This window comes from Tachysurus fulvidraco, chromosome 22 (genome assembly GCF_022655615.1).
Source record: "Tachysurus fulvidraco isolate hzauxx_2018 chromosome 22, HZAU_PFXX_2.0, whole genome shotgun sequence".
Classification (NCBI taxonomy): domain Eukaryota; kingdom Metazoa; phylum Chordata; class Actinopteri; order Siluriformes; family Bagridae; genus Tachysurus; species Tachysurus fulvidraco.
In genome coordinates, this window is record NC_062539.1 from 10,109,103 (window position 1) to 10,131,358 (window position 22,256).

The 22,256-nt window shown below is 39.1% G+C and overlaps 1 protein-coding gene across 1 annotated transcript in view; it reads right to left on the reverse strand.

The window, feature by feature from the left end:
- The window catches only part of vwa5b2 (von Willebrand factor A domain containing 5B2), a 69,465-nt gene that overhangs the window by 23,752 nt on the left and 23,457 nt on the right, over positions 1 to 22,256 (reverse strand). The window contains exons 7-13 of the mRNA XM_027143268.2: positions 17,885 to 18,009; positions 17,453 to 17,629; positions 17,208 to 17,318; positions 6,986 to 7,188; positions 6,425 to 6,539; positions 5,791 to 5,976; positions 4,127 to 4,325 (exon numbers count right to left, since the gene is read on the reverse strand). Of these exons, the coding sequence (XP_026999069.1) occupies positions 4,127 to 4,325; positions 5,791 to 5,976; positions 6,425 to 6,539; positions 6,986 to 7,188; positions 17,208 to 17,318; positions 17,453 to 17,629; positions 17,885 to 18,009 (1,116 nt within the window). The remainder of the gene's footprint in view (positions 1 to 4,126; positions 4,326 to 5,790; positions 5,977 to 6,424; positions 6,540 to 6,985; positions 7,189 to 17,207; positions 17,319 to 17,452; positions 17,630 to 17,884; positions 18,010 to 22,256) is intronic.

Here is a 22,256-nt window from a genome sequence, read left to right on the forward strand (position 1 = left end):
TAGCAATCATTATGTTGCAGGATCGGCTCAGTGATTCACAATACCCTGGAGACTCAGGGAAGCTATACCCCTGCACCCTTTTCCCCTGTTACCCCAGTGGAAATTAACTATGATTTTGGAGGAGTGAAGACAATGGGTGGAACGGGCCCAGCACCCCTTCCAAGTCCTTACTAAACATAAGAACCAAGAATACATAAAAGGAGCAAAAAGACTCAAGCCCAGACAAGCCAAATGGGCCCTGTTCCTTCCTAGGATTTGCTTTACAGTCAAGTTTTAAGAATATTAAAACTGACGCCCTATCCCGCAGCCACGACCGGTTGCAAGTCAAACCCGAACCTCAACCCATTCTACTGCCCTCAATTATCATTGCCCTCATTCGATGGGACTTTACAGAGGAAATCAGGGAGGCCCAACAAGACAAGGAGAGCCCTCCTGAATGCCCCCCCATCCTGCCAATATGTCCCTACCACCCTCCTTCAATGCACCAAATAGTGGGCACATACTGCACCTAGTTCAGGATACACTGGCATTAACAGAACATTACATGTGCTCAAAATGCCTTCTGGTGGCTGTCCATGGCCAGAGATGTCAGAAAATATGTCAACACTTGCCACATCTGTGCCCAAGTCCGTACACTTTGTGATTGGCCAGCAGGCCTCAAAGCCCTACAAGTCCCTCAAAAACCATGGTCCATAATCTTTGTAGATTTTGTCACCGGCCTCGGTATTTCCCATGGTTTCATGAGAATTCTGGTGGTTGTGGATCAGTTTTCAAAGGCATGCAGGCTCATCCCCCTAAAAGGACTACCCATGGTGATCAGTATTTTGATTAGCATGGAAGGAAAGCCTTCAAAGCTACAAAAAAATCTCTTAGTCCTGCTATATTGGTGTATTTCTCCAAATAATTTGATAGATAATGCCATAGATAATATTTCTGTTTTTGATCAGACTATCTTACTCCCCTTCAAGAGACTGACTTAATTTCAGTGATTTTGTTCTTCAAAATGATCAACCTGCATACTGGATCCCTTACCCACGTTTCTTTAAACAGATATTACCAGTAGCCACTCAACCCATTCTAAAAATAATAAATTATTCCCTTAGCACTGGCTATGTGCTGAAATCTTTTAAGCTATTGGTTATCAAACCTTTGATTAAAGAACCTGAACTAAACCCAAGCCAGCTGTCCTACTATAGGCCAAAATCAAACCTTTCCTTTATCTTCAAGATCCTAGAAAAGTTTGTAGCTAAGCAGTTACGCTCATACCTACATACGAATAATATTCATGAAATGTACCAGGATTTAGCATAGCACAAAGACAGCACTGGTTAAAGTTGTAAATGACCTTTTACTAGCCTCTGTTGAGGGCTGTGTCTCTTTGCTGGTGTTGCTTGATGCAGCTTTTGATACCATTGAGCATGCAGTGGTGTTGTGATGCGCCGTATACCCACTAGGAAAGGCCAAGTATTTCCGTATACCCAGTTAAAAAGCTTGAGGATACGTAACAATATCGTTTTGTGACAAAACTTTCATTAATAAATTCACTCTGTCTGTGTTGCGAACACAGACTGTGGTTGCGATTGCGAATGACTAACGTTTTTGGACCATTGGAGCTTCCGTGGCCCGTGACCTGATCTGACGTCACCTACCGAGGAGGAAAATTAGTTGCTTGGCGGTCTTTTTTGGAGCAAATTAGAAATGAACTAACCAATGTAAAAGAAGATATGAAATGAAAGCAGACTCAAGCTACACTCTTTGAGTGTTTTCGGAAGCTACAGCAGCTTCGGGTGACATTTCACACATAGCCTGAGTACAAATGTATTTGGAAAGCTTGGTAAACTACCAGTTCATTCAGTTCATAATATTCTGCAATGAAAGAGTGTTGGTGATAAAACTGAACACATGTTTATTGTTCACTCTTAAATGTACATTGAGAATTGACAGCTGATAAAACCTGTGCTCCAGGTCCCATATTCTAAATGTACTGTAGCTCTTAAAGGTATAGTTCACCAAAAAGAGCTACATTTAGCCTTAATTGTTATATGAATATGGGACCTGGAGCACAGGTTTTATCAGCTGACTGGCTTTTGTTGCTTATAATAAATTGGAATGTTGATAACACATAAGCAGTCTTTAATAATTCTCTAAATTACATGTAGATGCATATTTTATGCATTAGTGTGGTGGTGCCTATGGGGTGTCGCTTTAGGATGGGTGTGTATGAGGCTGGGAGGGGGGAAAAATCGCAGTATACTCACTACAAAAAACTAGACTACACCACTGTGAGCAAGCTATTTTACTTGATAGGCATGTTGTTGCTGTTAAAGGGACAGCATTCTCCTGGCTCAGGTCAGTGAATACTCTAAACCAGGGGTCGGCAACCCGCGGCACTTGAGCCGCAAATGGTTCTTTCATACCTCTGCTGCGGCTCCCTGTAGATTTGGAAAATAAATTTTTAATTTAAATTTATTTTATTTTAGTTAGTTAGTTTTTTTAAATGTCATTCTAAATTCTAAGTTTATGATGCTCTTGTAACATTAAAATAAACCGTGTTTAACTTGCGAAATCTGACACACAGAAGCAGACGCATTTTTGGTTTGAAGCAGGTGACAAGTTAAAAATTTGATGCCATGCAGGGCTGTCAAGTGTCACACATTGAGAGTGAGTCATGCATTTGGGTCTTTTGTCACGCTTTCCCACCACACATTGTATTTCTCAGGCAGAAAAACTTTTTGACTATTTATCATATATTTAATATGCCGCAGCACCCAAAATGTATCAGTCCGCACCGCTGTCTCTATTAGACCGGGCAGGAATCAAGCGCGTCACATGGAGTTCTTAGTCGAGCCTGACACTTATCAGCCAATCAAAAATAGACTACACAATAGCCAATCAGAAAATAGCACTATCTGGGAAAGATTTAACGCATCTTTTTTTTGTTAAGGTTAGTTCAATCTGTTAAAAATATTTTTGTTTGCCTGCAGAAATAAAATTTCGTTTACTCCGTAGCAGTTCATTGATTTCATGAATGCAACACACTACAGTTTTTTCTACACTTTCCATAAAGTTAAAAAACGATATACTGTATGCAGTGTTATCTTCATTTTAGATGTCAAATGGGTTTTGTGGCTCCCTGTGTGTGTTTTTTCTGTGGGAAACGGGTCCAAATGGCTCTTCGAGTGTTTAAGGTTGCCGACCCCTGCTCTAAACAAACTAAGGTAATGTTTGGTTTTTTAAGGTTCTGTTTTAGGCAGATGTGACCGATATAAAGACTAATGCTGCACTAGCTTGGCTGCAATGTTTCTTAAATATATATTATTTATATGCACAGTCTAAAGGGGACTAGGCCAGGTTTTCTTTTTACTGCAAGTTGCATATTGTAGCTATATAACTATGCATGGGTCAAATAAAAATAAAACAATTTTTTTACTTAGATTAAAAAAATATATATCCATGAATTGCTATTGTGAGCTGAATAAAATGAGCTTTGATTACAAATATACAAGTCAAACTTTCTTTGCAATATATTAAAATATTAATAGCATAATATTTAGTATTATTATTGTGGTTTATTATTGTGACTAATTGTGTATTTATTGTACAGTGCTTTGTATGTCAGCAACAATACTGCCCCAATATGGCAGATCTTGCTCATCCATTGTTGTCTTATTGTGTAAACAGTGATAAATAGCAAATGTGGAATTTAAGTATTTATATCTATACTGTAAAGTTCTCAAGTGCCTTATCTCATGTGTTTGGTTAATCTCTCATCTCTTCCTCATGTACAAATTCAGTTAGCAGAATTCAAAATGCCATGTGTTCTGGCTGTCCAGGTGTGATCAGATCACTTGAGGTATAAATGGAAAATAAAGGGATTACATAACTCATAAAAGATGAAAACAACAGTATCACTACTGTAAAGTGCTTGTCTAGTTAGCACAATGTAATGGGAGTCCTAAGCTATAAATATGTTCTATAATTAGACATGACCTTTTAAATGGATTGACCTTTCCTAGGTCACCAACTGTTTCAGGCATGGCCCTGAGTCAGTTATATTAATTGTCTGTGTATAATATGTATGAGACCAGAGTTGAAGGTATATGTATAAAGGTGTCACCCAAGATACCAGTGTTGTCTGTGACAGGAGCACAAGAAAACTCAGAGGAGATTTCTTGCGAGTATGCTCTTAGCGTATGTTCAGTGTCCTCTTCATGTCCTAGTTCTGTTCTTCCCTCTCTCCCAGCCAGATCAGATGATCCAGGAGAGACCTCAAACACTGACCCAAACGAACCATGTGGCAAGAGCCTGTTGGCCGGATTCTTCACCTACAATGGATATAAAAAGTACATGTTTTTGTGATAGATGTGTGAAAAATAAATGAAACCAAGATAGAGTTCAGACTTTTTTCAACCCTAACTGAGAAATGACAACTGATAAAAAAAGTTTAGAATCATGTTAGTGGAAAATAAAAAAGCTGCCATCAATACAATTATTCTTATTACTCCAAATAAAGATCAGCTGTTTCTTTAGGATATTTGTTACATCTCCTTGGTTTCCTATGACTTCTGAAACCATTATCCGGGGCTTTTATGAACAGGGAATCATAAATAGCTATAAATACCAGTTGATTTTAGTGCAAAACCTTCTGATTTCTGCTAATAAGCTGAAAAGGAACAGGAATTTCACATTTCAGCAAGACAATGACCCAAAACATACATCCAAATCAACAAAGGAATGGCTTAACCAAAGAATTTCAAGGTTTTTTATTGAACTCTGCACAGCTGAGACCTGAATCCAACTTAAAATCTGTGGGGTGACCGACCTGTACATGGCTTTGCACAGGAGATGAACCTTACAGTTTGATGGCTCCAGAATGATTTTGCAAGAGAGTGGAAAAGTCAAGATGTGCCAGGCTTATAATCTCCTACCCCAAAAGACTGATCATGGTAATACAATCAAAATGTGTCAACAAAGTAAGATTGCAAATAGGATATTGGAACCTTTGCAACTAGGTTATTGTAGTTTTTCTTTTTTTCCTAAAAAATATATAATTTATATGCATTGGAATGTGGAGGAATGATAAACATGATTTTATCTTGGTTTCTTTTTTCACCAAAACCTGCCATTTTACCAGGGGCACTTCTTATATCCATTGTATCTTTTTTTAATTTAAAAGATATATTTTTTAAATATGTAATGTTTCATGTTATAATGTTTGCCTTTGTTCTAAACCCATAATAATTACAACTAGATTTTTTTCCCCTTGGATTTCTTTAGTTTCTACAATTGAGACATCTGTGGCAATTCGCAGAATATACATAATTAGAAAAAAAGTGGGTGGGTTCAGTATGAAGAATAATTTATTGAACCGCTGAACTTTCAAATTAACAGGACATTATTTACATATCAATTTTCCCAAATATTTTTGAAAAGGGATGTGATTCTACTTCCATGACTATTCCAAAATTATATATACTGTATATAAGGGATTTACCATGCTGAAATATAGTACATGATATTTACATTTACATTTACAGCATATGGCAGACGCCCTTATCCAGAGTGCTTAAATCTCTAACATTGAATACATTAATGCTTTTTCACTAGGTTTATACAACTGAACTGCTACAAACTCAAGTAATGGGTTAAGTCAAGAGCAAATGCTAAACAGAATAGAATGTTACACCATTTTTACACTCATTTATTCACAGACCTTTAACACTATTACATCCACTTAAGTGAAACTGTCCCATTTCCTACTCTCTTTTTCTCTGTATCAAATACACTTACATCATTCTTCTTAACCTTGTAAGTGGAGACATCATAGAGAGTGCAGTAGCCAATCAAACGGCTCCCTGGATAGAGTGTAGGGATCTCATTAGGTGAGAGAAGAGCCTCCATGTTCTCTGGCACATACCAGTCAATGCGCACATCTGTCAGTGCAGGTTCCAGAGCCTTCTTCAGACACTTCATCAACTACAACAAGGCGATCATCTTTAATAAAACACACTTCACGTTTCACATGTATTAAGCATTATCCTCAGACATTGCTCCCTAGTTTTCCATTTCTGTGGTTTAAAAATCTTTTTGGTTGTAAGAAATTGAAATTATTTATTTTAGAGTTTATATACTATGGGGAATTTATTAAATAAATGTTGTACTCAATTGCATCACTGTCATATGTAATTGTTAACATGTTTCCAAGTCATTACCATTTTTATTATTACCCACATTAACAATTTAAAAATAGGAAACATTTGTTGAAATGACATATTATGATATTACATATTTTTTCAAATGAATTAATCTAGCTATAAAATGATATATTTTTATTATTGGTTTACCGAAACATTTTTTTTTAGAAATATTCTTACTGCTACAAATTCTTACTACTTTCCACTAGATGGCAACTGTGATGCCTCACCTTTGGCAGCAGCCTCTCATCATCACAGAGAAATTCTGCTCTTCCTCCAGTCAGCTTGGCAACACCGTGAAGGAGCCTCCTGCAGGCCCTTGAGCCAAGTCCCAGTGCAAAACATCTACACCACACACACACACACACACACACACACACACACACACACACACACACACACACACACACACACACACACACACACACACACACTATAACTTTAAAACCATTGCTCTGTTCAGTAGCTTGCAAAATGTAAAACAAACTAACAAATAAATAAAATATTAATTCAGCCTAAAAGAGTCCTAGTTTAGCTTAAAATGTGTATGTTAAATATAAAAGATGCTTTATGAGCAACTCTTAAACTCTTTACTAGTAACTCTTTACTAGGATCTTCTCTTTAAGGGGAAACACCCAGATTTCTTGGAATTTTCTTAGAAATCAATCATTATAAGCAACACTTTGCCTAAAGAATTTTCATGAATACAGGCCCAAGCGTTTATCTCCAATGCTGCTGTAGGTTATGATTTAATTACCTGATGTAGCTGGTATTTTTGTTGTTGGTTTTACCTGGCATTACTAGTGTTCCTCCTGACTAGTTCTAGAACTTGACCGACGTTACTGAGTGAGTCATCAGTGAGGATGAAGAGCTGTCGAGGACAGCTACGATGAGTAGGTTGATGGTACACCCAGGAGAGTGCCCTCAACAGATTACTGCCACCCTGATCCACATGCAACCTCTGCACATAATCTAATACCTGGGCCATAATAATCTTTTGAATAAAAACACAAACATAAAAGACATAAATACAGAAATGAGGATTTATAGATATAAATTTAGACTATTGTAATCAATGCCTTACACAGAACAACATTACATTAACCCTAACTGGACACGTTTGGATGTTTTTGTCCGTTAGGGGACATAGTTTCCCACTTTTTGGCCATATCTTTCTCTGTTTTTCAGCTAAAGGAATGCCTTTTTGGGACAAACCTTTATATAACATGTACTTTAGAAAGAGTATTTTGAATTTTTGACCAGGTCTATAGTGTTTTATTTTTAGAGTTTAAAACCGTACCTGCACTTTGAGACCAGATATATCCATAAATAAAAAAATGGATTTTTTTTTTTTTTTTTTACATATTATTAGAATCTTGGATAGGTCAAAGATTACATTTACATTTACAGCATTTGGCAGACGCCCTTATCCAAAGCGACATACAGAAGTTACATACTATACACTACAGTATATACACTATTTACACACCATAATGCACCTGGACACTTAAGGACAATTCTTTAAAAAAACATACACATTTATGTATATGTATATACATTATTTCTCAACATATATTTTCATATTTTTATATAGTTTTTTAAAATAGTTTTTTATATAGCTTATACTTTTTTATTTATCTATCTCCTTTTGGTTTTGGTTATTTTGTATCCTAAATTGCATTTCTTTTTTTTTTAAATGCTTATATACCGGACTTTTGCAAAAAGCATTTCACTCCTTGTCGTACTCTGTACAGTATGTATGTGTATGTGGCAAATAAAATTTGATTTGATTTGATTTGATTTGAGAAGTACTTAAGTCTCTATCATTGCATACATTAACTCTGGTTCACTAGGTTACATACTTTGGATACTATGAGTCTAAAACACTGCTCAGAGTTTTTATTTATTTATTTTTTATAATATTAAATATCTAAAATATATTCAGGGTGCAGCCCAAGGCCCAGTGAACCCGTTAGGAGGTCCAAACCATGGTTAGTAGGGATGCCCAGAGAATCCTATAGGGGAGAGTCAGTTACCAGTTATAAGAACTAACACTGAACAAGAACCCATGCTACATATTGAGGTAGAGGGAAAAAAGCACACCCATGTTAGTAGACACAAGAGCAGTTTATACATGCATACATTCAAATTATGCTTCACATCTCCCCATGTCTGGAAAATGTGCAAAGACAATAGGATTCTCAGGAAAAAAACAGATAATTCCTATGACTGAACCAGTTCGTCCACAAACTAACAAAAAGAGAGTGACTATAACTATTCTAGTCTCAAATCAAACCCCTGTTAACTTAGGAATAGATGCATTATGTAAATTATGGCAGCAAATATGGTGCTCTCTAGAAGGTGTATATGTACACAAGAAAGGTATAGGAAATCAAATGATGATTACTGAGCCAAAAGCGAATATGTACTGGATAAGACAGATAGAAAGTGAGGTATGTCAGGTAATTAATAAATGGGGAAGTTTATTGAAGCACAAATTCCTGAGGCACAGATACCAAAGTCAGAGTTTCACTGTACAATGAAACACAACAAAGGTGCTAGCCTAGAAAAGATATGGCAGGAAGAGGCAAAAGGAAGGAAAAGGAATTGATTACACAATACATCATCATAGCTAAGCAAAGGGCAGCTATAAATATAGCTGAGAGTGAATTGTAACAACATAGCAGATTCAGAAGCAAAAAAGGCTTCAGGATGTCTGACAGCAGTGTTAGCTCCAGTAGTTCTTATAGAGACACAACCTCAGTTGGAGGACATAGTTCGGATTCAACAGCAAGCAGGTCTGTACGAACACTATGTGGCACCACAGAGGAGGTCAGAAAGATGGCGTTCACATGAAGGTCGAATCATTGCACCCACCGCACTCTTAAACATTTTTATTCCAGATGATCATGGATTTGACCATCGTGCAAGCAGGGAGATTATAAAAAAAAAATCAAACAATGGTATTTGTCTCCATATTTACATGCCATGGTGGATGAGTTTCTATCCTCATGTGAAATATGTGCCAAGAATAATGTTAAGAAAGGGACAGCGACACCTATAGGCCAAATAGTGATGGGCTATGTGGATATGATAAAGCTAGTACAACAGGAACAGTTATCAAATTCCTCACAAGGGAAGTGATACCTAGATTTGGCATTCCATAAGAGATTAGTTCAGATAATGGTTTGGCATTCGTTCAGAAAACTGTAAAGCAAGTACTGCAAAATCTAAGAATAAAGCAAAGATTAGAATGTGTCTACCAACCACAATCACAAGGTATGGTAGAAAGAACACTTCTGCTCCCTGAAGGCAAACACAGAGAGGATGAGGAGAAGCTTTGTCCCATAGGCCATTTCTAGTTTAAACCAGGAGACACCCAGGATCTAGCTCTGGACCTCTCTCCATCCCCACTGTTCTGTGCACCTCCCTTCTTTTGTTCAATGACACTTTAACTCTCGACTTGCACAGCACAGTGCCACTTTACTACACTACACACCATACTGCACCTGGACACTTTAAGTACAATCTTCAAATAGCATACACATTTATGTATATGCATATTATGCAGATGTATATACATTATTTCTTCATCTATATTTTCATATTTTTATAATAGTTTTCTTATATAGTTTTCTTATACAGTTTATACTTTTTATTTTATTTTATTAAGGACAATTGCAAATGGAGCTTAGGTCTTACATCAAAAAACTAACTGCAATACATAAAGCAATCTATGCACAGGAGAAAAGCAAGGAGCCAAGTGAAGAGGCAGACCATGTCCACTTGTTCCAGGAGACCAAATATATCTGAGAGTGTTCAGGAGGAAGTGGAACAAACCCAAAGTCGTAGCAGCCACTACAACAGCAGTTCAGGTGGAAGGCAAAACTATGTGGTATCTGAACCACTGTATGAGATTCACTAAAGTAAGTGCCGAAAGAGAAGGGGGAGAGGAGAGGCCAGCATCCCAGGGTAATAAAGTGCAAAGTCTTGAAATCCTTGCAGGAGGTGTTGAAGAAGGTAAGCAAAATGTTTGAAACAAGTTGGTTGGCATGTTTGATGCTCGTTATATTCCTGACGCTAAATCAAGTTATGGTCAGTACCCCCTCATATAATTCCAAACAGGCTTCCCCATAATTAATTTTCCGGTCTTCAACCAGACCCAATAATAACTTGATAATATCTCCAGGCAAGCAGCAACCACACACAGTCCATAACCAATTCAAACAATGCAGAAGCACTCATGTGAGTGATATAAATGTATAGGATAATGATTCAGATCCTTTATGGGAAACAGCAGGAAATAATGAATGGTACAAATGGGAAGCATTCACAGCAAGAGAGGCAGGTATGGAAAACTGCCTATTGGCAGGTATGGAAAACTGTCTATTTAAACAATGTAACAATAGTTCTGTAGCGTCTGGCACAGGTCATTTAGATTTCATGTCCAAGGCACCCTAAACTTTGGCATCTACTCTTCAATCAACCGATGAGCAACCCAGTTTTACGAATTTTATTGAGGGCTACATTCCACAGTGTCACACACAACTGGCTCCATAATGCCTGTAGCCTGCACAAAGACCAGATAACCCCATGCCGCTTCTCTGATTGAACTCAGGGGCCCTCAACCAGAACACACACACACACACACACCACACAATGGGACATTCCTTTTAATAATAAAACCAGTAGATAAGATACTCTAAGTTTCTTATTCTTATAACCCTGTTGTAATGTGTTTCTTCTGTTAAGGCTTGCCTGACTTAAAATTATTTGCTCCCTACTTTCCTGACAAGGGTGTATTTTATTCATGTGTCAGAACACAACACTGTAGTAACATCAGTTACACTTTGATTACTGATCTGTGTATGTAATGTACCGCTGCCTTTATACCGTCATTACCCTTCATGTTTAGTATCCAAATGACCACAAAATTATCGGTTACTCATTTTCCAAACAATGGTGTATTTTATTTGAGCATGAAAGGCGCCATACCGTCTTAATACACCTTGGATAAAACTTCAAAGTCATCTAAGAATTTTATAGCTAAATCACGCCCACAGACACCTGAAACAAAGGGAGTTTTTCCCTCCGAAATCTCAGGCCGTAGTATTGGCCATCTCCCCAAAGATGGGTGGAGTTCGCGACCTTTAAATTGTCACAAACACCACCAATCCGTGGTCAGACTTTCAGAACAGCTTGGAGATGACTCCATCTTCCTTCAAAGAAGTTCCAGCAAGCTTCACTTCCAAGAACGACAACTGCTCTGATCTTCAAGAGAACTTGGAAGAACGTCTGACCCCACCCTAACTGACTTTTCAGAGATTTCTCTGTTGCATCCGGACTCTTGTGCAGTAAGCCAATGCAAGTAAACGTTTCCTTTCCCAACCCATTTAGATGTGTATTTTAAGTATGAACCTTGTATTGTGTCTTAAGGTGAATTTAAGTTTCCGGTGGCGATTTCCCAGTTAGGGTGTGATTAATTTTGAAGTTTAAGCTTGCCATTCCTTTCCTTCCTTTCTCTAATTTCTTCTTTCCAGTCTCTTCCTCCCTTTCCCCAATTTTATTGTTTGTGTAGTTAGTTTTATGTTGTGTTTGTCTCATTCATTAAATGCCATATTTTTGTGCCACAAGTGATTGTCTCTGAGTATCGCTCACAAACTTAAGGTACCTGCAACATCTGGTCTGAACTACATGCTCTATTAAGTTAATTTAATTTAAATTACGGTATGAAGTAAAAGGGAAGTGAATCTTTCTTGGCTGGGAAGATACTGCCTTCATAGAATTAATAAAGGTTACACGGCCTGTTCGCCGGACGAACAGACCAAATAAGTGTAACGTTAATTAAATTACCGTTAATTTCAACTTAGGTTAATAAAATATTTAGGAGTCACTATTACACGTTATAATTACTTATAAATATTTAGCTTGCTTCACGAGCCAAAATCGCTACAGTCCCAAATCCACGATTATAAAAAATGTGCTGAGTTTCATAGAAACTTCTGTCATTTAGACAAGTCATTGAGACCTTATTGTTCTGCTGAATGCTTAACATTTTTAGGTAACTCCATGTATAAAAACTACTTTGATAGACCCCATAAGGGGGATTGGTGCACACATTGGGATATGAATAAAAACATTAAAGCACAAAAGAGTTTAAAAGAGTGGACATCCCAAAATGGTATAGCATAGATTATGCCCAAGAATATGAGTGCTTTAACAAACCAGAAGGAACTTATGTTGTGGGAGACTTCACAGGAAACTGTGCCACTACTTGGTATCTACATAAAACTTCTGCCTGGCAATCAGATATGCCTGTCAGCACCAATACATCAAGCCCAAGAGTTAAGGAAAGGAATGAACATTATTGTAGAAAACTATGAACCAAACTATAACACCACCTTCAATAGAAATATATAAGGATTAGACAATAGTAGCAGATTATTTTTGGGTTTGTGGAAAAGAATGCCTTCTAGCCTCTTTATCATTGGAATGGAAAGGAATCTGCACAAGGGTAAGACTAATTCAGGAGGTTAATATGATGAGAATAAAAAGTTGGATGAAAATTTAAAAAAAATTAGATAAAAGACCCTACCATCCTGATCCTAAAGTATTTTTAGACTCAATGCGTCAACCCATGGGTATTCCTTCAAAACAAGGAATAAGTTAAATCAGGATTTGAAGCAATATTTATCTGGATTACACCAAATAAAAAAGACTGATTGAATCAATTATTCATTCATTTTAATTTTCTACCGCTTATCCGAACTTCTCGGTTCACAGGGAGCCTGTGCCTATCTCAGGCGTCATCAGGCATCAAGGCAGGATACACCCTGGATGGAGTGCCAACCCATCGCAGGGCACACACACTCTCATTCACTCACACATTCACACACACAGGGAATTTTCCAGACATGCCAATCAACCTACTATGCATGTCTTTGGACCGGGGGAGGAAACCGGAGTACCCGGAGGAAACCCCGGAGGCACGGGGAGAACATGCAAACTCCACACACACAAGACGGAGGTGGGAATTGAACCCCGACCCTGGAGGTGTGAGACGAACGTGCTAACCCTGAATCAATTATATTTACTATAATCAACAAAGGTTTATTAATTATATGGATGATACTTTAACTGCACTAGGTGAACTGCTAGATGCAACAAGTACAATGACATGGCAAAATAGACAGGCTCTTGAATGGTTATTGGCAGATAAATGAGGGGTAAGGTGTATTGTTTGGGGAACAGTGCTGTACTTATATCCCTAAACTCCTGATGGTGCATTTACTAAAGTGATGCTTAAGTTAAAAAACTTAAGACTTGAAACCACAATAAATGCTGGGAGAGACAAGAAAATATGGGACTGGTTAGATCTGAGTTTGGGAAATTGGGGAGCATGGTTTGCTAAATTAGGAATGTTTTAGAGAATTTCAATAGTAATGGGAGGACTGTTGTTCTGTTGTGTGCTTCCTATATTAAAGTCACTAGTCCTGAAAGCTGCAGTTCGACAAATGGAAGTATTAAGATGGCGGGGGGAGCAAGGCACACGGCGGCGTAGCCAGAGAGTCAAGAGCGACGTCCTCGGCCAAGCCGAATGGGCCGAGCGATGTCCACGGGAGAGCTGAATGGACCGAGCGACGTCCACGGCCGAGCTGAACAGGCCGAGCTGAACGGGCCGAGCTGAACGGACTGAGTGACGTCCACAAAAAAATCCTCCTCCATGGAGCAAAAAATAAACAAACAAATAAATAAATAAACAAATAAATAAAACAAACAAAATCCCCCTAGGGCAAAACATACGGGCCTGCAACACCCCCGTGGACAGGAAGTGGGGTGATGTCCTCCAGGGGAAAACCAGGAAGTGGAGCGACGTCCCCCACCGGACAGATGCGGGGTGATGTTGCAGGGCACCGAGAAAAACAAAAAAATCTCGGGCTGGTGACATGGACTGCAACCAGGAAGTGGGGCGACACCCCCCCCCCCTGACACACACAAACCAAAGCAAAAAAAAAAAAAAAAAAAAAAGCCCGAAGGATAAATAATTAAATAAATAGATAGATAGATAGATAGATAGATAGATAGATAGATAGATAGATAGATAGATAGATAGATAGATAGCTGACGCTATCCTGCTGGGTCTTGGTCTGGCGGAATCCTTCTGTCAGTAGTGTGGGGGGGAAATCAGACCCAAATGCAGGATAGCGCAGAAATAAACAGGTTTTAATGAAATAAAAACATGAAACAGGGACACAGACAACCAGATCGGACATGAGGAGACGACAACGACGACAACAGAAGACACCAGAGGATTCCATTCTGCCCAAGGCAACGCGGCACAGTTAAATAGACAATGAACACATGAGGAACAGGTGTGCAGAGACGGGGAGACGTATACAAGGGCGGGGAAGACACATGACAAAGAACAAAAACAAAGGCCAAAAGTACGATGAGTTAGATCGGGAGTCGCTCTGCAGACTGGCTCAGGCTGTTATTGCATGATAATAAAAACCTTATTCCTCTGGCAACAAAATCCTGGTCTTTGTGTGATTCCTAAAACATGTCATGAATAACAATCATAGTAATCATGCAATATTACTAACAACATTGGCTTTTATGCATTGTTAGTTTTTGTGGGCCCCATTGACTGCCATTATAACCACATTTTTCATTGCATGGCCATGACATAAAAAAAAAAAACATGCATTCTTGCTTGTTTATAATTCCCTCAGCTGGAAAGAGGTAAAATTTGTATTTTTATTGTTGACAAAAGGGTGGCTCCATTACCCCATTACACAGGCCTGTGCAAAAAAAGCTTATTTTCAGGCTTTTTACATCAAGTTCTATGGAGGATATCAGTGTGTTTGCTTGTGTGTTTTTTGTGTTTGTGTGTATGGGTGTACACACACACACACACACACACACACACACACACACACACACAAACACCTGTGATTACTCCATAGAACTCCATGAAAAAAAAACAGAAAATAAGCTTTTTTTATGCATAGGTCTGTGTAATGGGTTAATGGCCCATTTTTTTGGTCAACAGTAAAAATTGCAAATTTTACCTCTTCCTAGCGGAGGGAATCATAAACAAGAAAGAATACATGCTTTTTTCATGTCATGGCCAGGCAGTCATTGGGGGAAAAAAAAAGAATTAATGTAAAACGTAATGCTGCACAAAAACCAACAATACATAAAAGCCAATTTTATTAATCATCTTTGACATATCCAATACTGTAATAAAAGGTAAAATAAAATACCTTTTCACTTTTTTATATTAAAAATAAGTCATTTTGTGCGTATTATGCAAATTTGTGACATCACTAATTAATTAGTAAATAAAAAGTATATATTTTTTTTAAGAATTAGTAGTTTTGATTTGAAACGAGGTTGATTAAGAGATTTATGCAAAATCTGATATATTTTTCTATAAGTTTAATTAAGTGGATATTTTTGTCCATGAACATCACGAAAGATTAGTATTATTAAAGTGTCCACAAGGGCTTAAGAATGTCCTGCCACTGTTTCACTGTTTTCTAATACTTACTGAAACATGAATTTGACATGATATGTTAACAAAAGAAAAACTTGATTCAAAACAGCCGATACCGATTGATTGATGTGCATCAAAACTAAAGAAATAAATCTTAATTCTTTCGCCATAGCATATGTACTGTATCAGGACACAGATTTGTTGTATAACATATATTAACACTAGCTAATATTAGACTAATGCGCCTTACTGTAAGGCTGTCAAATACAAATGCTCTGAATTTTCTGAATATTTACATAAGTTTAAGAAATCAGTATCTTGTTGTCTAAAGACAAATAACTTGAAGTTAATAATTTTTTTGCTGTCTTTTCTTGTATTTAATAGAATTTATTTATTAAGAGGTGCTATAAATATAAAGTAAAGTAAGATATGTTAAACTGATTATTCTATATTATTTATTATTATATGGCACTTGCACATATCAGGAAAGCACGTTTAACTGGAGGAAAGGGTGTATTCACTCAATTTATGAAATACACTGTAGGAATAAAAGGAAAAAATACACTTGTCTATGGCAATGTCACAGAGCTGGCCACACTCTTGGAGCATACGCAGATCAGTTAGCTGGTGTGCTCAAAGATATTTTATTATGTTTCTTTGATCTGCCATTACTTCAAGAAGTACACCTTGTGTTTGTACCACAAACTTGTAGCACTTCACCTTCATCATCAGCAAGTGTTTTGAGAAGCATGTTATCTACACCCCTGTCTCTACCAACTTATATCTTCTGAGATCATCTTATAACAGAACTACTGATAATACAATCTTTGATAAACTACACACAGCCATTTCTTACCTGGAAAAAAGGAACACCTTATGTACATTTTTATGCTAGTTAAACTAAATAGAAAGTGATGTGCCAAATTGCAAAGCCTAAAACATTAGTAAAAACAAATATTTTCCTTTTTATATGTGGGTTCAGTCTATATACATGCAATCGGTACAGTCAGCAATTTTTATATGGGTAAATCACCTCTAAATCAATTTTTTTCAGGCAGAAGTTTATTTAATAGTTGGAGGTAACTTGATGGGTTAATTTTGTATGATAGATTTGCTCTGGCTAATACATGATGCAAATGTCAAATAGGTCACCATCTGGCTACATGTGACTTTAACCCTGGAACAGCTAAAACCTGATACTGCACTACCATAGCAACCTGCTGTGCCAACAAGGACACATACTCTTATCAACAAGAAAGGTTGCCTGCAGATAAATGACCATTACACAAACACACACCACACCAAACCGCAGACTTGTAGCTTAAGTGTTATTTGTCAGTAAATTGTATGTGGTTCTGGTGACTGATTTGCACTTTGGAATTGGAAGACTAATAAACACACATATCGCTAATATTTAGATGCTGCTATCAATCTTCATAAGCTCCCTTATATGTGTTAGTAAATGGATCTAAATTTTGCAGACGATGGTACACATGCAAGAAGTGAGCACTTACATCAGTGCAGGGCTTGCTGGAGGCATATAAAGGCTTTATGATGGAGCCAAAGCCAATGATATTTACCATAGTGCTACTAGGAAGGCTCTTAATGGCCACCAACATACCTTCCTGTTTGAAAGATGAGAACAATGGTAGAAATTATCTCTTAGTAGAGATTAGGTAAATTCACTTTCAAGGTTAGCCTAAAAGTTCATGTAAATCAGTAAAACAGTCTTCATGAAAGATAGATATTTCTTCTGCACCTTGATCTTATTGATGCTGTGTTGTGGTATGTTCCTGCTGCAGTTGATGAGGAACAGAACCTCTCGTGTTGCCTGCTGGAGCGCAGGAGGCTCATACAGCAAATCCGGACAAAAGTTCAACATCAGCACTGGATTATTCAGCACATCCTTGTGGTAACGCTTTCTCACATACTCCAGCTGATGAGCAATGACAGTTGTTAATTGCTGCATCAAAAACAAGTTCATAGCAGTAATTTAAATGACCAAACAGAGTAATGTGCTAAAAGATGGAAGGAATCATTTAGAAAAATATATAATTATAAATATTTCTTACATTTTGTAATTTTAGTATACTATTAAAAATTAGTGTACTGATTTCTCTGATTTCAATACACAACACAACATCATTTGAAAAATAGAGATTAGTGAAAGGGGTCAACTGAAGTATCTTACTTTTTTCTCAGGTTCTGCTTCTTTATGGACACGACGAATGAAATCAGGGCGAGCACTGATTTGCTGCTCATACTGGTTGAAGTCAAGCCGGCCCCTCTCCAAAATGACCAAAGGATTATGAGGCTCTATTAGTAACATAAATATTATTATTATTATTATTATTATTATTATTATTATTATTATTATTATTATTATTTATGAAACACTTCAACTAGCACTTTCGTCCCTGTTTGCTGTATGTGTGTATATTTAAATAAATAAATAAATAGATAGATAGATAGATAGATAGATAGATAGATAGATAGATAGATAGATAGATAGATAGATAGATAGATAGATAGATAGATAGATAGATAGATAGTGTAACGTATCTGTCTGTGTTTTCCCCTTGTTTCGGTCTGCCGTCTCTCCCTAATGTTAATTGTTTGCTCCGCCCACTCATTGCTCACCATGGACACTAATTACATTCCATCTCTTCCCCAGGTGTTTTGTGATTGTCTCTGCTCTGTGATTGGTTCCTGTTTACTACATTTACTGTCTGTTCACTTCCCTGGCGTTGGTCGTTGTTGGTGTTCGGTACATTATGTTGTCTGTTCCTGTTCCTTTTCCTTTTCCTGTTCCCTTTTCCGCTCTGTGTTCTAGCCTGTTTTGCCTACTTATCTGATTCCTGTTTTTTGTCATTAAATCATCAAAACTGCATTTGGATCCTCATTCGCCTTTTATCTCACCCTGTCACATCGTGATAGATAGATAGATAGATAGATAGATAGATAGATAGATAGATAGATAGATAGATAGATAGATAGATAGATAGATAGATAGATAAATAAAACTTTGAATAGTGATTTAGGCTCATGGTATCTTAAGTCTATAGCCTAGTTCATGCATTCAATGATTCAATGATTCAGTGACTTAAGCACTTTTGCACATCACTCTGGATAAGGATGCCTGCTAAATGCTGTAAATGTAAAATTAGTCTCGTATTTGTTTACCAGTGTTTCCTGACTAAACTTACTGCTTCTAGAATCCACAAAGGTTCTTGACATTCCAACATCTTTATCAAGAATCAAAATTAATCAGTGGTAGAAATCATGGTTCTGACTTGTATATTGTGATGTAGAATTCAGAACCATGATTTCTGAAAGAGAGAAAAAGTTGTGATCTCAAAACCTGCCTTCAGTTTCCACTTTCCTCATACCCTTCTCAAACACACTACCCAGGAGATAAATTGTTCAGTTTGCTAAATTATAAATTACGTGTGAAGTGGAAAATCATGTGCCTTCAAGGTCACACGGTGGGGATGTTCACTATGAGTCGAGAATGCACTATGGCATTGCCGACAGGTTCCAGAGAGGGAGAACCTGGGACTAGAGGTAATTCTAGTTTGCCAAGTTGCAGTGGGAATTTCCCCAGACTGTTCTTGCCTCTCCCTGGTCACACAATTTTCATAGAACATTACATTGAAGAATGTGATTAGATGGGTGGAAGTTTGATATATGGACTTCTACTTAGTCCATGAGCAGGTGTCTAAACTGATAAAACAGCAGCAATTGTTTTTGGGTGTTATTGAAAATTTGTAATTGTAATTATTTCTGACTGATCCCACTAAAAATGGAGCAGCAGATCTGGTCCAATGAAGAGTAATGCCAAAAGGCTTTCAAGAGGAAAAAGCTGTACTACAGTATGTGATGCACCACTTTAAAATTTCCCCTGACTTCTCTCTACAGACAGACGCATCATACAGGTGGCTAAGAGCTGTGTTTTCCCAGGTGGTGGAGGGAGATGAGTTCCCCATGCTGTACACTCTCTGTCCTCATCCTGTTCCAGTGGCTTGAATGTATCCATCGCCATCTCATTGGTATCTGGCACTTCACACATAAAGTGGCACTTCACACAAAGTTTTTTGTCGGTACCCTTCGGTCAATGAAAGAAAAACTCACAATGGTCACAGAAAAAACTTTAATCTGACAAAAGTAATAATAAGTAAAAATGAATGATTCTATGAATGTTAAGCAATGAAAGCCAGACATTGCTTTTCAACCATGCTTCAACAGAATTATGTCAGCGCACTCACCCGGTTTTTGACATTTCGGATTACCCTTTTTCCTGTGTGGATTACTGCCTTTTTCTGATTGGATTTTTTTTTTTCTCGTCATATCGGACTTCCGGTTTCTAGACTGTTACGCTGTGGCGTCAGACTAAATCCTTTTGCCGCTGCGTTCGGTAGGGGGTTCAGCCCAAGACTTTGCCTGGTTTCATTCTGTGCATTTATGCTTTCATATATAGACATTTATTACTATCCTTTATGTTAATAAATTTTCTTTTTTTTGGACCCTGGCCTGCGTTTGGGTTCTCCTTCCCAGCACCCTCATCTGTTTCATTGATAGTATCATCTGGTCAATAATGAACCCAGCAGGATCTCAGGAGATGCAGTCCCAGCTTGACTCCTTGTCCAAATCCTCCGCTGCGCATGAGCGCCAACTTAAGGAGATAGCCGCATCCACCAATGAGCCCCCCCAACCCGTGGTCGAGCAGAACATAAACCCCATTCGGGAGCCACATCTGCCCCATCCCGAGCGTTTTTCTGGTGAGGCAGGACTTTGCCGTGCATTTTTGATGCAGTGCTCAGTGATCTTCGAGCTCCAACCCTCCTCCTTCCCTTCGGATCGGTCCAAGGTAGCGTACGTTATCTCTTTGTTATCTGGGAAGGCCAAGATCTGGGCAACAGCAGAGTGGGAACGTCAGTCAGTCTCGGCGTCTCCTGTCCGCAGCAGAGAAGGAGCGGCGCCAGGCCCACGACCTCTGTCTCTACTGTGGCAAGGCAGGACACTTTGCCTTCGCATGCCCAGCAAAAGACAGGGCTCGCCGTTGACGGAGGAGCCCGCGGCGAGCCTCTGGTGTTTAGCCTCCCCCAAGCCACTTCTCCGAGCCCGTTTCCAGATCAAGAGCCAAGAACATGATCTAGCGGTCTTCGTTGACTCTGGAGCTGACGCGGAGTTCCTTGATGAGGAGTTAGTGCGTCAGCTGGAGATCGAGACTGAACCTCTACCCACCAGTCTCCAGGTACGGGCCCTGGATGGCCATATCCTTCTCCGAGCTCGCTACCGCACCAAGCCCCTGCTGGTGTCCGTCACCAATGAACACATGGAGTGGATCTCCTTCCTCGTTATCCCTTCGCCCCACGCACCAGTCATGTTTGGATTACCTTGGCTGCAGAAACATAACCCTCACCTGGATTGGTCCAGTGGCCGGGTCCTTGGTTGGGGGATCTACTGCCAGGCTCATTGCCTGACCACCTTGGCACCCCGCTCGTTATCAGTCAAGGAGGACCTGCCCCCCGATCTCTCTCTGGTGCCTGCTGAATACCATGATCTGGGACAAGTGTTCACTAGAGCTTGTGCCACTTCCCTACCACCACACAGACCTTATGACTGTGCTATCGACCTCCTGCCAGGCACTGCCCCCCCCCGGGGGCGCCTGTACCACCTATCCAAGCCTGAAAGGGAAGCCATGACCCAGTATATACAGGAGTCCTTAGAGTCAGGCATTATCCGCCCGTCTTCATCCCCAGCCGGTGCAGGTTTTTTCTTTGTGGAGAAGAAGGATGGGACTCTACGACCCTGTATTGACTATCGGGGTCTGAACGCCATCACCATTAAAAATCGCTACCCATTGCCTCTCATGGCCTCCGCTTTTGAGCTCCTTTAGGGGGCCACCATTTTCTCCAAGCTGGACGTTCGGAACGCCTATCACCTAGTCCGCATCTGTGAGGGCGACGAATGGAAGACCGCATTCAACACTCCCACTGGACATTACGAGTACCGGGTGATGCCGTTTGGCCTCACCAATGCCCCAGCAGTATTCCAAGCACTGGTTAACGACGTTTTACGGGACATGTTAACCCTATTTGTGTTTGTTTATTGGACGACATCCTCATTTTTTCCCGCACACCTGAGGAACACATCCGTCACGTCCGTGCAGTGCTCCAGAGGCTTTTGCAGAACCAGTTATATGTGAAGGCTGAGAAATGTGATTTCCATGTCACGAAAACCACCTTCTTGGGTTTCATTCTGGCAGCAGGGAGTGTTCGGATGGATCCTGACAGAATCAAGGCTGTTAGGGACTGGCCCTGCCCTGGAACCCGTAAGCAGTTCCAGCAGTTCTTGGGATTTGCTAATTTCTATCGGCGATTCATCCGGGGTTACAGCTCGGTTGCTGCACCCTTGCACCAGCTCACTTCTCCTCTTCAACCTTATTCTTGGGGGCCTCAAGCCGAGCAAGCCTTCAAGAAGCTGAAGCAGCTTTTTACCTCGGCCCCCATCCTCTCCTTGCCTGATTCCACGCGACAATTTGTGGTTGAGGTTGATGCATC